Consider the following 14,868-nt stretch of genomic DNA (forward strand, 5'->3'; position numbering starts at 1 on the left):
AGTTTATAATAGTACTATTAGGGAAAAATCCAGCGTTGGCCCGTCCGCGGCGTTGGCCCGTCCGGCACCTCTACTGTGATACGAACCTCTCGGAAACTTTGACCCCGCACCACTCTTGCCGAAGCGATTCAACACAATCGCCAAGAGAATGCGCCAGCTTTCTTTGGTAAAGTTGCTGCAATCTCGGCCCACTTCATTATCATCTGCGCGTATCGCCGGTGTTCTACTATAGATTGAGACGCCCGTGGCTGGCACGTGCGCTCCTCCATCAATAGTCCTCATTGCTCTACGGAGGGGTAAAGCAGTCAAGCAAGTCGACAACAGATATACACGAACCTGAATACTACGCATCTAAAAACATGGCCGGCATACCACGCTCGAAAGCCAAGACGGCGCATGTCAACATGATGACCGACACTATCATAGCTAACCTCCCGGCGGACGCACTTCGAAGCGTAATCAGAGTCATTTTGACAACGGAGCCATCAGTTACAAGCATTCTCGAGGAGCAAACGCGAATTTATCTGAGGAAAATTGCCAATCAGCCTGTTGGTCAGCTGTTCCAATCGACGGCTGAGGGGGTTGCGTCAACATCGAACTTCACACACGCCCAGCAGCGCCTACGCTCCGCCATAGGGTGTGGACTGGTACTCGATAGCTTCCCAATACTCAATAGTATTGTAGACGAATCCTCTAGCCTAAATGATGGACAAGACGTGTATCGATTGGCTGAGCTTGACCGATGTCTAGCTTCTGTAGACGGCGATATCGTGCAGGCATTAACTGCAATCCAAAAACGCCTGTCATCCGATGGTGGCAATAGGGCCCTTAATGACGACGAGAAGCTTGCGATTAAATCCCTCTTCGATTCATTACTTCGATGTCGTCAAAGATGGCTTGCTTCTGCAGAGGACTTTCCTTTTGACCGAAGCACAGCAGTCATTGCAACGATGCTTGGCCGCGAAAGTGGCATACCGACACTGACTTATCGAAATGCTTCTCATCAAGGCCTAGTTCATGAACGAAATACATGCAGATCCTTGGAGACTTTCCAAATAAAGGGCATCGACCTTCCTAAATTGTTTGCAGGGCTCTGGCAGTTGTCAAGTCCATCATGGGGTACTGCATCTCAGACACAAATGTTCAAGCAATTCGTCGAATACATCGAAAGCGGCTTCACTGCGTTCGACATGGCTGACCATTACGGGGATGCTGAAGTCATGTTTGGTCGGCTGAGGTCTTCACTATCCAACTCTGATGCCGTCTTTGGTGCCACAAAGTACTGCGTGTTTCACAAGATCACCATGACGCCTGCGGTGATCCGCGCAAATGTCACTGAGCGTTGTCAGCGTATGAGTGCCGACAAGGTGGACCTTTTGCAATTTCACTGGCAGGACTACGAAGACCACCAGTATATCGAAGCACTGCGACTTTTACAGCAGGACGAACGAGTTCGACATTTGGGACTATGCAACTTCGACACAGCGCGGCTCCAAGAAGTGATAGACGATGGCATCGATATTGTCACCAACCAAGTTCAATTTTCTCTCATCGATGCACGACCACGGTTTAGGATGGGCGAGGTCTGCGCGCAGCACAATGTGAAACTTCTCACATATGGTACTCTTTGTGGAGGCTTCCTTGCTGAGAAGTGGCTCGGTAAGCCTGAGCCACAGCTGTTTGGTCCGGATACGACGCCCTCGCAAAGAAAATACTTCGAGATGATCCAGACATGGGGTGATTGGGATCTGTTCCAGGCCTTGCTGCAGACGCTGAAGGCTATAGCGACCAAGTATAATGTCTCCATCTCGAACGTTGCTACAAGATGGGTTCTCGACTTCCCGTACGTGGGTGCGGTTATCATTGGCGCGCGGATGGGTATTAGTGAGCATACAGAAGAGAATTTGAAGACGTATGGATGGAGACTCGATGCAGAAGACCAGAAGCGCATAGAAGAAATCCTTGAAAAAAGCAGAAGGGAAGAGGTGTTCAGTGTCATGGGGGATTGCGGTAGTGAATATCGGTAATGGGCTAGTCAGCAAGAGTTATTGACTAGTCTGTCTGAACAAGTTCTTCTGTGAAGTTCTTAGAGTAGCTGTCAAAAATATGAGAGCAATGTGTTTTGGTGTTGAACATGGGAGCAGCGTCTTCCCAGCCCGTATTAGATCCGCCCGTGCGCTCACTCCCTATTCTTGTGCCAGCTTTGTGCGATCACTGCCTGCGCCCCACAGCGCAACCACTTTCTGATGCTCATGTCGACGGAATCATTTCCTTCACGGACGCTTTGATTGATGTCTCGAAATATGCGCAATTGGCATACGCTCACGAGCTCCCACCTCTCCTGCCACGGCTGACGTCACCTCCAAACATACGCGTCGCCTTACTCTGCTGTTCCCCCAGCGTCGGTCGTCGCCCCTATCGCCGTCCTAGTTACCACGACTTAGACTACCGAGATACTACAAACACCCCAACCGCATGTCTTGGATCTGCAGCGAGATGCAGACATCACCGCGCTTTTGAGGGCAGCGTGGCTGTTGCAGCAGCCACAACGGACTCCTGGTATAAGGATTGAGAGGATGATGATTGGGGGCATAATCATACTGGTGACAATGATCGGGATCGTCTGAAAGGCTCTTTGAAGCCTCTAGCGACGCTGCCATGCGTCATATGTCGGATATATTGACACCATGATCGTGTTTAGTGTGACAACTGCCTACGACATCCCCAGGGCGCGCGCTGGAAGCGCTTACGGCCATGCCTCCAACCCCGCCAATCCTGAGACTTCCCCCGCATAAGATGATGTGCTGAAAAAAGCAGGGAAAACTGTTACATTATAGGTATATCCATTCGGAATCCTCCTTGGTATTTCAAACCTCAAGAGTTTCCTTCCAGACCAACTACTGTGGTATCCGCATGACTGAAAGTCCGCAACCCAGTCCTCGTGATCTTAAGCTGGGATTTGCAATTCGGATCCGGACATGCAATCAATGCATCTGTGGACATCCAGTCATGTGCGTGGGTTGATCGCTGCTTGGCTGCTAGCAGAGGCAGTACTGCCGCTAAATTACAAGCTCGTTAGTCCTGGAAGTATGCAGCAACTGCATATACAACTCACCTAAGCTGTAGAAGCTTATGCCTTGGCCATCAGGAAGATGTAGCATCTCGCCTTGAACAGTAAAGTAGTCTCCTTCCTTGGCTCCGCACAAAATGCGCTCGCCTGCTGGACATACCATCTCGACCCGCAAGTCGTACAATTGGAATGAGTCGCCCTTGACCGATGACATCTTCGTTGGCTTTGAGAAGCTGGTGATATTTTGCAATGAATACTATACTCATGTTGTGCTCTCTCGATTTCTATTGTCCCACTTGGAGTAGTAAGGTGGGGCCACCGGCATTCTAGCAAGGCAGGTACCACCGGCATCTCAAGAGCCCCAGCTTATCGCCACTTTCGAGCGTCCTGCCCCTATCAAATGTAAGATCCCGCTATCAGTGACCAGGAGTCATGGAATCAAGCATAGAATGCCAAGCTGACAAGAGAGATAAGCAATGTACTTTTGCTAACATCATTACTCGAATTGAAGGCCGGCCCTGGCTACATCAAGAAAATATGACTAAGCGCGGAGACCTAATAATACTTGCTATTGCGCGCTGAGCTTGCTATGCACAATTGTCAATCGCACGTTTCCATGCAGTGATGAACATCATGGATTTCCCAAAGGAAGTTGCTATGCAACTCGCCCAAACCTCTGCGTCGAGTTCAGACATTGAGAATGGAGTCATGGGTACGACCTATGAAGTCAAACGCGACCTTGGGCGTCGCCATATCAACATGATCGCGATAGCTGGCATGATCGTGAGTCAACTTTTCTCCAAATCCATCTCACCTGCCCCTATACTCATGCAAACAAATCGTAGGGCACCGGATTGTTCCTGGCATCTGGCCAGGCAATCGCTACCGCAGGACCAGTTGGCGCTCTCTTAGGATACATGTGTATGGGTTTGATCGCTTGCGGCGTTGCCCTCTCTGCAGGAGAGATGTCGGCTTTCACGCCCGTGACTGGAGGCTTCGTTCGCCATGCCACCAGATTCGTGCAGCCAGCACTCGGCATTGCCACCGGATGGAACTTCTGGTACACCATGGCGATTACTGCGCCAGCTGAGCTTGCTGCCGCTGCGACCTTGATCAACTTCTGGGACAACAGTATCAACCCTGCCATCTGGTACTCGGTTTTCATCGCCATCATCGTGATTATCAATTTCTGTGGTGTGAAGGTTTATGGCGAGGTGAGTCATGATATACACTGTTTTTTTGGCATGCTGTCTCATAAAATCCAGAGCGAGGTCTTTTTCGCAGTGCTCAAAATCTTGCTTATCATAGGTCTCATCATCGCCGGTCTTGTAGTGGATCTGGGAGGGTCTCCTAGTGGAGACCGAATCGGCTTTCGATACTGGAAAAACCCCGGACCTTTCAATGAATATATCGTCCCTGGTGATGCTGGCAAGTTTCTTGGGTTCTGGAGCTCCTTGATCTCAGCTGCCTATAGCTACGCCAACATCCAGGTGGTCGCCATAGCTGGCGCTGAGACAAAGAACCCAAGGGTCACCATCCCGAACGCAATACGAATGACCTTCTGGCGGGTGCTCATATTCTACGTTATCAGCATCCTCATCGTTGGGATGCTTGTACCATTCAACGACCCGAATCTCGGCATCGCTACTGGCGACGCCCAGCAGAGTCCCTTCGTCATTGCATTTCAGCGCGCTGGTATCAGCGTGCTTCCCTCGATCATCAACGCCATAGTATGCACATCAGCCTTCAGCTGTGGCTCTGCATGCATTTTCCTTGCATCACGTACCCTGTACGGGCTAGCAGAGGACGGACAAGCTCCTAAAGTTCTGCTTCGAACCAACAGGTTCGGAACACCATACTTGGCGATTGGAGCTTCGCTCATCTTTTTGCCTCTTGTGTATCTCAGTCTGGGAAGCAACTCTTCGTTAGCGTTCGGATGGTTCGTTAACATCACAACGATTGCTGGACTTATTGGGTGGCTTGTCATCGAAGGTACTTACCTGAGGTTCTACTACGCCTTGAAGGCTCAAGGTATCAGCCGAGACCGTAGGTGGACCGTCGTTCCCTTTGCTGAAATGATATTGATGTGTTCAGGTCTTGTGTACAAGAGCCCCATGCAGCCATATCTCGCTTGGGTCACTGGAGGCGCGCTCGTCCTCGTTATCTTGTTCTCAGGCTACAGCGTCTTTTTTCCAGATCGATGGAGCGTGGGCACATTCCTCACGTATTACATTGATATTGCCATCTTTGTTTTCTTGTGGGTTGCAGGATTCTGTTACGCGAGGTCTGGAATTTTCGCCCTGCAAGACGTTGATCTCTCGGAGATTGCTGATGTTGATCACGACAAGATGCAGATATTGAACTCGGCGGAACAGAACCTGTCTTGGTGGAGGAAATGGATTGTCTAGTTTCCGGGGAATATAACGAACATTTGTGATGAAGATGTCTCTGCCATCCAGGTGTGCACAGCCTCAATCTAATTGTGGTGTAGCGTGCATTTTCACGAAGGCGAGCTTGGGCTCCGGAGGGACAGATGAACTTCTCACGCATGATCAGTTCCTCCGCGCTCTAAGGACCGACCACATGATATGCGGATCTTTCCACATGTGATTGCAAAAACTCCATTCACACTACAAGACAAGTGGTCGAGCTGGTGGAATATATGAGTGCTGATCCCTCAATGCTGGCTCGGTTGCTCTTGTGCAGATGGCAAAATCTAGCATTTAAATAAGGCCATGGCAGGCGGCAATGACGCAAATGAACAAGAGGTATGACGGAAAACAAGTAGCCACAAAAGCGCCACCGCAAAGATGTGGCGACCCTTTGTTGATGGTAATTTGAATTCAGTTTGAATGATATACGTGAAACATGGTCATCTTCCGCATGGCAAATGTTGTAACAGCTTATCTAACAATATGTCCGTCAATCACCCTTTTTCCTTTTTGGCTCTGTCCGTATTCTCAATATGTTTTTACCACAAAACACCGACCTAAAGATAGTCACTGGAGCTCTTATTCAGAATCCTCAATAACATAGTATTGTATCTTCAAGGGTATTATACCACAGTCTAGCGATTCCCAATGTTCCAACGCCTCCAGATCCTTCTTTGTTAGAGCGTGTGAATCGCTTCAGGTCAGGAAGTACGACATTGGTAAGTTCTGATGCAGCCTCATACAGTAAGTGGTAACTGTACGCATGTGTCGGCCACTGTGAGATGTGCGAGAGTGTCGCGGCACCTTCAACAAGGGCTCTTGGAACGCAGGTGTCATGTCGATGGACAGCAGTTTCGAGAGGTGTGATGTGTGTCTTGTCAGTCGCCCGGATGTTAGAGCACACGGAGAGGTCGACGTTAGTACCTGTCTGAAGACAGGTTTGTATGGCAGTTGCACGTCCGGATCGAACACCAATGAGGATAGGAGCTGTCAACACTGTTCCTTTGCTGACATCTCCAACATGCTGGAGGAACTCTTCAGTAGTTCTACGATGTACTGAGCCATACGTTGGAGCCTTGTAAACATTCTCAAGTTCACAATGCCTGGCTTCCGGGAGCAGCGAGTCAAAAAACTGTATACAGAGTAGCGATCGATACAGTTTGGTAGGTACGAAAGTGTCGTTTTCCTGGTAACACACATTTTTTCCCTCTTTTACTCAAAAAGGTATCCTTAGAAATGCAAAACGCTAAACTTCAACCTCCCATCAACCCCCTCCCACTCGTCAACATAAGATTACTCAACAACTCCACCTGACTCTTCAAACCCGCCATCTCAATCGTCCTTTCCTTGACCTCCTTTGTCTTCTCCGCAAGAAGCCGTCGTAGCTCAGCATTCTCACGGCGGAGGCGCATGACTTGCAGGGTTGCTGGGTCCGGGGGGTCGGGGGAGGGCGAGGGAGGGGGTAAGGGGGGTAATAGTAAAGGAGGAGGAAGGGGAGGTGGAGGTGGAGTGGAGACGAGGGAGGGGTCGATTCTTGAATCTTTTCTTGTGGGGGACGGGGGTTTAGTGCAAGGAGGATGAAGAGGGGGAGGGGAAAAGGAGGGGGGTGGTTGGCTGTGTGATTGTGGCTGTGGCTGTGGGAGGGATTGCTCGGGTGGATCCATGTCGTCTGGGAGAGTTGCAGTAGTAGGAATAGGATCCGGAGCCTCGTCGTTTGAACTGTCACACCCGTCGCCGAGTTGTTGGCCTGCTGCTTTTCTCGCGCGCTTGATTTGCGCGCGGATGTTGTAGACGTCGCGCTTGAGAATGTGGATTCCCGGGAGACGTCGCTGGAGGACGTCGACGGTTCTTCCTACGCCTCGGTCACGGCCTTGGTTTGGCTTACCCTTGCGGAGCATCTCTTGTTCGACGATTTTCCAGACTAGACCCCCGCGCTCGAGACTGTGTGTGGCGGGCTTTTGGGTTGGTGATGGGGGCTGTGGATAGTCGTCTCCTCCCTCGGCTTCTACGTCCACATCCTCCAGAGTATCCTTTGTGCCAGGGAGCCGCCGTTTGGCAAGTTCCTCTTTTGCTGTTACACCTCCAACGCCGATGCGCCCTCCGACAAGACCCCAGGTCCTCTTCCGTTGTACCGCCCACCCCGCGCTGTCTCGACCAGGATGATTATGTTGCGCCTCGCCAACACGCAGCAGCCACGTCCCACCCTCCAGCTTCTTGCCCTCGATCCACATCTTACAGCCCGTCTTGTAGCTGACTCTATTTTTTCTGACCCGTGTCTCGGCAGTCAACTTGTGTGTGTTCTTGGGCTGGCCATAGCAGACACAGGCGAGCTTGATACGAGAACGATTCTTGGCCGTCGTATTGATACTGAGGGCATAGCCATGCTGGGAGGCATGCGACTGGGCGTATTCGTGGAGAGCCTGCCACGAGGCGTGTACCGAGTCCCGAGGAGGCAGCATATCGAAATGCTGTTGGCTGGACGCGTCATTATGGGCGGCGAGCAGCGCTGAAGTCTGCGGCAGGCCCGCGTATGGCGCTTCCGGTGCCGGGCTAGCAATCGTACAAGCATCATGGGGACGCGGGGAAGAAGGATGGCGCTTCTGTCGCTTGTTGGGCGTGTCGTCATTAGGCGCGTAGCAGCCTCCTCGGCGCGGGTGGCCGTCGGCGCTCATGTCCAAGGGTTGCGCATTCACGGGGGCCTCGTCGTCGTAGTACCCGGCCATATTGACGAGGTGGGCAGCGACATGATGGCGCGAGGGCGCAAAGCCATGGTAGGGCAGCGGTGGGGTGGCAGGGCCGATGGCGTGGTTGTACGCGGGGGATTCGTCCCAGGTGTGACGCTGGCCGAAGATGGCCGTCATGCTGCGTCGACTACTATGGCCCTCTGTTCTGCTGCGCTCGAGGTCCGCCCGCGGCCACAGGCATCGGGGGCGGTTCATCATGCTCTACGTACATTGCACGCTCGATGTAAATTGCTTACCATGCGTGCATTGGGTCATATTAGAACCGTGCCTCCAGGTATACAGCATTTCCCCTTCTGGTACATGGTCGTTGGTGCAGCAAGCCCATTGGTCAACTATTACGACAGCTTTTACAAGACAAGGCTGAAAGGAACCGCCTCCTCACTCTCGCAACACTACATCCACCCACATGTCCTTGATATCCCACAGTCCAAGCGAATTGAACGTCTTCCACGGCTGCAGTGGATACGTCAAGGCCAGATCAAAGTTCCTCAACAGCTCAAACACAACCTTGTGTATCTCAATCAACGCAACATTACGCCCCAAGCAAACCCACCGACCATAGCCAAAAATCATATCGTTAGTCTTTATCATCTTGGCCAGACGCTCCTTTGCTGCCTCATCTGCGGAATCAATGAGCCATCGTTCAGGCCGGAATATGGCGCAATCTTCCCCATAAAGCGCTCGGTTGTTGCGGTGCATTGCCAAGGCTGAGTATCCGATCAAAGTGCCACCGGGGATAAAGTATTCTTTTCCTTCGATAACAGCGACATCCCCTTCATCCGGGGCGATTTTTGAAAAGAGGTTAGCAACAGGAGGTTGCATCCGCATCCCCTCTCGGACCACAGCACCTAGGTACGGCAGTTGGCGCGCTTGTGCATCTGAAATGATACCTGGAGAAGCTGGGGCTTTGCCGCTCTCGACTGCTGCGTCAATCTCGGCCTGCAGCTTTGCATATACTCTAGGATGTTTCATAAGATAAAGCAAAATGATTCGGATAGCCGCGGCGGTTGTGTCAGAGCCAGCAAGGATCTGTTCAAACACCTCTTGGACTAGAACGGTCAGCCCACTATCCACCCACGCCTAGACCAGTAGCACCACTTACAGAGATCATCTCCTGCCAGGCCATGGCGGACAAAAGACGCGAACATGTCGGACTTTTCCTCGGTTGATCTTAAGCTCCTGGAAACAATAATCTTGCGTGCCTGGGCCATCATGTGGCCAAAACCAGTGGTATCCTTCTCAGAAGGACTAATGGTAGGCCCGATAACAGGCTTGTCCTTCAGCCAGGCTATTCCCATGGCAAATGCTGTGTTACCAATCTTCAGGCCTTGTTCACTTGACTTGATGTAGTTTTTGACATCGCCATCGGCTTTCAGGTCTCCAAATGGTTCTCCCAAACTGACATGGCTGATGACATCTAAGGTGAAGAAGGGAATCTTCTCTGCCAAATCCATGTGGATAGATGGACCTGTCGAAGCTGCAGGAGATGCATATTTGCGCACCAAGTCTATGAGTTCCTTGACGTGCTGGTCAATTGAAGGCTCTAGTGTCGGGTTCTCCTTGCCAGAGTACTGCGATGCGTTAGCGATGAAGCCACCAACAAGTCAATAATTTGCTTACGCCTGCGAGCATCTTTTTTCGACGCGCGTCATGCCGGTCATTGTCGCATTCGGTAAAGACGTTGTCTTTGCCCGTCTCGAACCGGGCGGCATGATAATACCACGGAGATCGCCTGTACGGGGAGCGCACGGCGTTGATGCGTATCCAGAAGTCTGGGTCAGAAGTGATGAGGTGGTTAGGTGCGATTCTCGCAATCGGCCCTACATCGAGCAGAGTTAGGATTTGTCAGGTGGCAGATGCGATGCGATTGAATGCATACCGAATTTCTCACACACTTGGCCGTAGTACCTAGGGGATTCGCCGCCGATTACAGCTCTAGAATGCCACAGCCAAGAGAAACCCGTTGTGCTGGGACCGGCGAAATGTCTCAAACGCAAGAACTGGCGGATGCGGCTAATGACGAAAAGAAGGCCCAGGACGAATACGAAGGCCTGCAGGCGCCGTGAGACATGATCAAGCAAAGAACCCTCGGCAATGTTGTCCATGGCTAGCTAGGAGTGGAGATGGCAGGCAAGGATATGCTCGTTACTTTTGCTGATAGTTGATGGAAGTGACGAGTTGGCGTTGTCGGTGGGGCACCCACCCGTGTGACGAAGGGTGCAGCGCAATGCACGAGCACGAGAGTGGAGTATGGACAGGATCACAACAGTGGAGTACCGATGCTCTCTGCTCTCACTCTGCAGCAGTTTGCGGGTGTGGGTTGGTGTTGTGGCGGGCCGCGAATAGGTAGACAGCAACAGCAGGAGAAGACGCCAAAGAGGCAAGCTACGGGCCGCCGGCGAGCTGGTAGGTTTCCATGGAGGCACGGCGGCAACAAATAAAGTTAAAAAGGCCATATCTGGTTCCTGACGGAGAGTACCGGGGGGCTAGCCAAGATAGATTAATGGATTCGGATGGCGCACATCGAGTGGCCAGCATTAGCATGGTGCTGCCACTATCCAAGTCGCAAACAGAGTGAGAGTATGTACTATGTACATGTGTATACATGTAATCCCTACACATGCCCTCGCCCTGTAAAGATGTGCAAAGGCGACAGCCGTTTGGAGACGGCAGACGTAGATGCACGTAAAGACGTCCACATTCGTCTTCGTTTGATTCCGCAGCCACATGGGCCATTGCCATCACCCAGAGGCTCCCCCGCCTTGGCCACTCGGTTCCAACGAATCGCCTTGCGCAGATGACTCCATTCGAATGTTTGATGCAGATTCCATGGACAAATCCCCGAGCACCTTCACCTAGAACGGTCCAGTCCACAGCATGTTCGCGTCCAGAATCCCACAAGCCACATTTTTCTTTTCCCGGTCTCCATGGCCGACGCCATCACAATGTCACAGCCTTCATGTTCTAGCCTCCAGCGGCTCCCTGCCCACCATTGTTACACCACCTCTGCATACCCATCTAAGCCACTCTCTTGAGTATTTCTAGTCTCCTTTCTCCTTTCGGTACTCAGCTTCCTCTGCACTTATCTTGCCACCAGACGCCATCCATCAAGGAACCAACAAAGCCAAAGTTAAAGCGCCACTGACAGACTCGCTTATCGCAAGTACGGGTCTAACTAACCCACCTCGGCCCGTTGCTGTATGTACGATTGAGGCACAGTACTAGCTGCAGCCCACACGTGGTAAAACAAGGCTCAGCCGCTCCTGGAGGGCTTGATCTCGAAGCATATAAACCTAGTGCCCCTATTGCACACGCTCTTTCCAAACGTTCCAAACAGAGGCACACTGTATAATGTCGGGTTCTGGCAAGGGAAAAGAGAGTGAAGTCGTGGACGAGTCAGTAGCCGTCTCACTATCTCCATCAGCGTCTTCCTCTTCGAAGCCAGTAGACGCCTGTGCTACGCCAACACCACAGGACCAGTTGCCTTCGGAAACCACAACAGGCCCATCGTCATACGCCCAACTCATTAATCCTCATGTGTCAGTTGTAAGTGACTGAATTCTTTGTCCATACCACCAAGACCTTGTGCAGTAGCAACATTCCAACACAACCAGGACAACACCGAGGACGACACAGATTCAGCCCTAGGCGACGACGATACCGCCAGCGACACTACATCAATCGCCTCTTCCATCTACAGAGGTCGCTTCGAAAATGGCCGCCGCTACCACAAATACCGCGAAGGCGAAAACGACTACTGGGGCCCCAACGACGAAGTCCAAAACGACCAACTTGACATTGCCCACCACATGTTTTTGATCCTACTCGGCCAGAAACTTCACTTGGCACCCATCAAAGACCCCAAGCGTATCCTCGATCTAGGCTGCGGAACAGGAATCTGGTGCATGGACATGGCAGATGGTGTGTCTTCTCTTCTTCTTCTTCTTCTTTCTTACAATACATGACGCCACCGCCCCTCGACAAAACAATCAATCAAACCCAGCTCACACTACATGCACCCCAGAACACCCCAGCGCCGAAATCCTCGGCGTCGACCTCTCCCCCATCCAACCCTCCTTCACTCCTCCAAACTGCAAATTCGAAATCGACGACGTCACCCTCCCCTGGACCTACTCCACCCCCTTCGACTTCATAAACATCCGCTCCTTGTACGGCTCCATCCACTCCTGGCCCTCCCTCTACACCCAGGTCTACCAAAACCTCACCTCGGGCGGCTACCTCCACCAGCTCGAAATGTCAATCCAGTTCAAGTCGGACGACGGCACCTTGACGCCAACCCACGTGCTATCGCAGTGGAGCGACATTTTCCACGAAGCGAGCAAACGCTTTGGCAAGAGTTTCTACGAAGTCTTGAATTTATCCACGTACATAAGGGATGCGGGGTTCCAGGACGTCAGGGAATACGTGTACAAGGTCCCCGTTAATAGCTGGCCGTCGGACCCGCATATGAAGGAGTTGGGACGCTGGAATCTGCTGCATATTACCCAGGGAGCCGAAGGCTGGGGCTTGTTTTTGCTGACAAAGGTTATGGGGTGGAGTGTGGAGGAGGCGCAGGTTTTCTTTGCCAAGTTTCGGAATGGGGTTAAGGAGAGGAGGGTGCATGCGTATTTTGAGGTGGTGGTTATACATGCGAGGAAGCCTTGAGATTGGGTGTGTGTGTGCGTGTGTGGAGATAATGGGCGGATGAGATGAAACCAAACAACATACACGTTTTCAAGACTTGGTGATGTCTGGGTTGTTTATTAGAGTATTACTTAAACCAGGGTATACGCACAGGGGAAAATCATCAATTTAACCCAAAAAGAAAATCCTCATCCACACTTCACCACACTTTACTTCCCCCCAGCCGGCGGCGCCGCAGGAGCCTCTCCACCCTTTGGATCGGGAAGATGCGATACACTCGGCAAATCACTCACACCCGCCGCGGACTGTCCCTCCTTCTCCCTACCATCGCTAATAAGTGGTTCCTGCGCCGCCGCACCCCCACCTTCCCTCGTCTTGATCTGAGACCCGAAAATCGAGTCGACATCCCCGTTCACAGAGGGCGTGCCGCTAATATTACCTACTTGGCCTTCTTCGGCTGCAAGACGTTCCTTCTCAAGACGCGTTTCGCGGCCGCGCTTGTGGCAGTACCAGAAGACGAAGAGGAGAACTATACAGACATAAGTTAGCACAACAAAACTCTCCAAATCATTGTATCTCGAGAGAAAAAAAGGAAGAGGGAATGAAAACATACCGAAAACCGCCAAACTCATAATAACATTCGTCCCCGTAGCCAGCGCCGGGAACCTAAACTTCAAAAAATTGACAATGCTCCGTAGCGCCGTCGCAACGGCGCCCTGGGCAGAAAGCAAAGACTTCAAGCTCGGGACTTGAGGCAGCATGTTTTTCGCACTCTTAAACTTGCTCCCTTCGCCAGCTGCTTGGGCGTCAAATCCGGGCTTCTCGGATTGCGCAGCCATCAACTCCGGGCCCAGGGTAGCTGTGAGCTTGGCTGGCAGACTCTTGACTAGATTCTGCAAGAAGGGCGGGAGACTAGCATACATCTTCTTGAGCTGGTTGTCGTAGTCTGTGAAGAGCGTTTCGAGATCGTTGTAGGCTGTTGGGACGCCATTGACGAGGTCTTTGAGGACTTGGGTGAATTTGTTGAGGAGTTCTTCTGACTCTTTGCTAAAGCTGAAGACGCGATTGTTGACTGCTGAGAGGTTCAGCTGGTCCAGGATATCGGTGAGTTCCTTATCCTGCTTCTGCGCGTCGGTGAGCTCAGCGGTTTTGGCTGCCTCGGCGGCGGCCTGGAGATCGTCTGCGAATTGGGCCCTATCCTTGTCCGTGACTACTACTTTTTGGTCTTTGGACGACTTCTCTTTTGCCTTTTCTCCGTCCTTCTTGCCGAACTTGGGCAGTTGGAAGTATGACAAGACACTCTTTTTCCGACCTAGGCCACCTTCTGTAGCCTTGCCTTTGCCCTTGTCGCTAGTCTCAGCAGTTGTCGCAGGTGGGCTCAAAGGAAGTGCAATCTTGTCTGCACCGTCAATGAGTGCCTCCTGTGCATTCTTGCCAACCTTCTTCTCACCCGCATCACCGGCTGCGGTTGCACGCTCAGGCAGAGGCGGAGGTGTACCCTCGGGCTCTGAAGCAATGGCAGCGAGTCGCTCGAGGAACTTCTGATCTTCAGGATCCAGTACAGGGTCGCTGCCTACTTCTTCGCTTGCTTCTGCAACTGTCGGAGCTGGCGGCTCGGGAATGGGCCCGCTGGGCTCTGCCGGCGCGGGCTCTTCAATCTTGGGAACAGCGGCATCTTCTACTTTTGGTGTTGTGGACTCAGAAACCTTGGGAGGGTCCTCGATCGGCGGCGGTCCAGGCTTCTGTTTACTCTGTGGGAACAGCTGCTTTGACTGCCGACGCACCTTTTCGAGATAGGACGCCATAGTCGATGTTGATGTGTGTGTGTGTGCGTTGTTTTGCTAATCGAACAAAGGAGGGGTTGGGCTGAGGATGGCGATCGTAGCGGGAGAGGCTTCGTGCGTAGAATAAAAGATGGCGAAACAGCTTGCACGTGTCAGTCTCAGCGGCGATTCTAGAGGCTCGGCGGTGCTCAGTA

General features: G+C 52.0%; 7 protein-coding genes across 7 annotated transcripts; 3 read left to right on the top strand and 4 right to left on the bottom strand.

Annotated features, from left to right (window-relative positions):
* Positions 1–359: 359 nt before the first annotated feature.
* COCMIDRAFT_90828 (uncharacterized protein) lies at positions 360–2,027 on the top strand (the record flags this gene model as incomplete). Its single annotated transcript, XM_007688144.1, has 1 exon — positions 360–2,027. One exon carries the CDS (start codon positions 360–362, stop codon positions 2,025–2,027), a length of 1,668 nt encoding a protein of 555 aa, XP_007686334.1.
* Positions 2,028–2,874: 847 nt separating this feature from the next.
* On the bottom strand, positions 2,875–3,284 carry COCMIDRAFT_90914 (uncharacterized protein; the record flags this gene model as incomplete). Its single annotated transcript, XM_007688145.1, has 2 exons — positions 2,875–3,059; positions 3,116–3,284. 2 exons carry the CDS (start codon positions 3,282–3,284, stop codon positions 2,875–2,877), a joined length of 354 nt encoding a protein of 117 aa, XP_007686335.1.
* Positions 3,285–3,778: 494 nt separating this feature from the next.
* On the top strand, positions 3,779–5,550 carry COCMIDRAFT_35259 (uncharacterized protein; the record flags this gene model as incomplete). The annotated part of the gene is made up of 5 exons (XM_007688126.1): positions 3,779–3,853; positions 3,916–4,284; positions 4,336–5,116; positions 5,165–5,403; positions 5,530–5,550. 5 exons carry the CDS (start codon positions 3,779–3,781, stop codon positions 5,548–5,550), a joined length of 1,485 nt encoding a protein of 494 aa, XP_007686316.1.
* A 1,205-nt stretch (positions 5,551–6,755) lies between these two features.
* On the bottom strand, positions 6,756–8,363 carry COCMIDRAFT_90923 (uncharacterized protein; the record flags this gene model as incomplete). Its single annotated transcript, XM_007688146.1, has 1 exon — positions 6,756–8,363. One exon carries the CDS (start codon positions 8,361–8,363, stop codon positions 6,756–6,758), a length of 1,608 nt encoding a protein of 535 aa, XP_007686336.1.
* Positions 8,364–8,624: 261 nt separating this feature from the next.
* Positions 8,625–10,351, bottom strand: COCMIDRAFT_3828 (uncharacterized protein; the record flags this gene model as incomplete). Its single annotated transcript, XM_007688102.1, has 4 exons — positions 8,625–9,295; positions 9,349–9,817; positions 9,867–10,066; positions 10,126–10,351. The coding sequence occupies 4 exons, from the start codon at positions 10,349–10,351 to the stop codon at positions 8,625–8,627; spliced, it is 1,566 nt and encodes a 521-aa protein (XP_007686292.1).
* Positions 10,352–11,597: 1,246 nt separating this feature from the next.
* COCMIDRAFT_35262 (uncharacterized protein) lies at positions 11,598–12,911 on the top strand (the record flags this gene model as incomplete). Its single annotated transcript, XM_007688127.1, has 3 exons — positions 11,598–11,792; positions 11,861–12,167; positions 12,271–12,911. The coding sequence occupies 3 exons, from the start codon at positions 11,598–11,600 to the stop codon at positions 12,909–12,911; spliced, it is 1,143 nt and encodes a 380-aa protein (XP_007686317.1).
* A 188-nt stretch (positions 12,912–13,099) lies between these two features.
* On the bottom strand, positions 13,100–14,695 carry COCMIDRAFT_35263 (uncharacterized protein; the record flags this gene model as incomplete). Its single annotated transcript, XM_007688128.1, has 2 exons — positions 13,100–13,419; positions 13,504–14,695. The coding sequence occupies 2 exons, from the start codon at positions 14,693–14,695 to the stop codon at positions 13,100–13,102; spliced, it is 1,512 nt and encodes a 503-aa protein (XP_007686318.1).
* Positions 14,696–14,868: the final 173 nt, after the last annotated feature.

Source organism: Bipolaris oryzae, assembly GCF_000523455.1.
Source record: "Bipolaris oryzae ATCC 44560 unplaced genomic scaffold scaffold_38, whole genome shotgun sequence".
NCBI classification, from domain to species: Eukaryota; Fungi; Ascomycota; class Dothideomycetes; order Pleosporales; family Pleosporaceae; genus Bipolaris; species Bipolaris oryzae.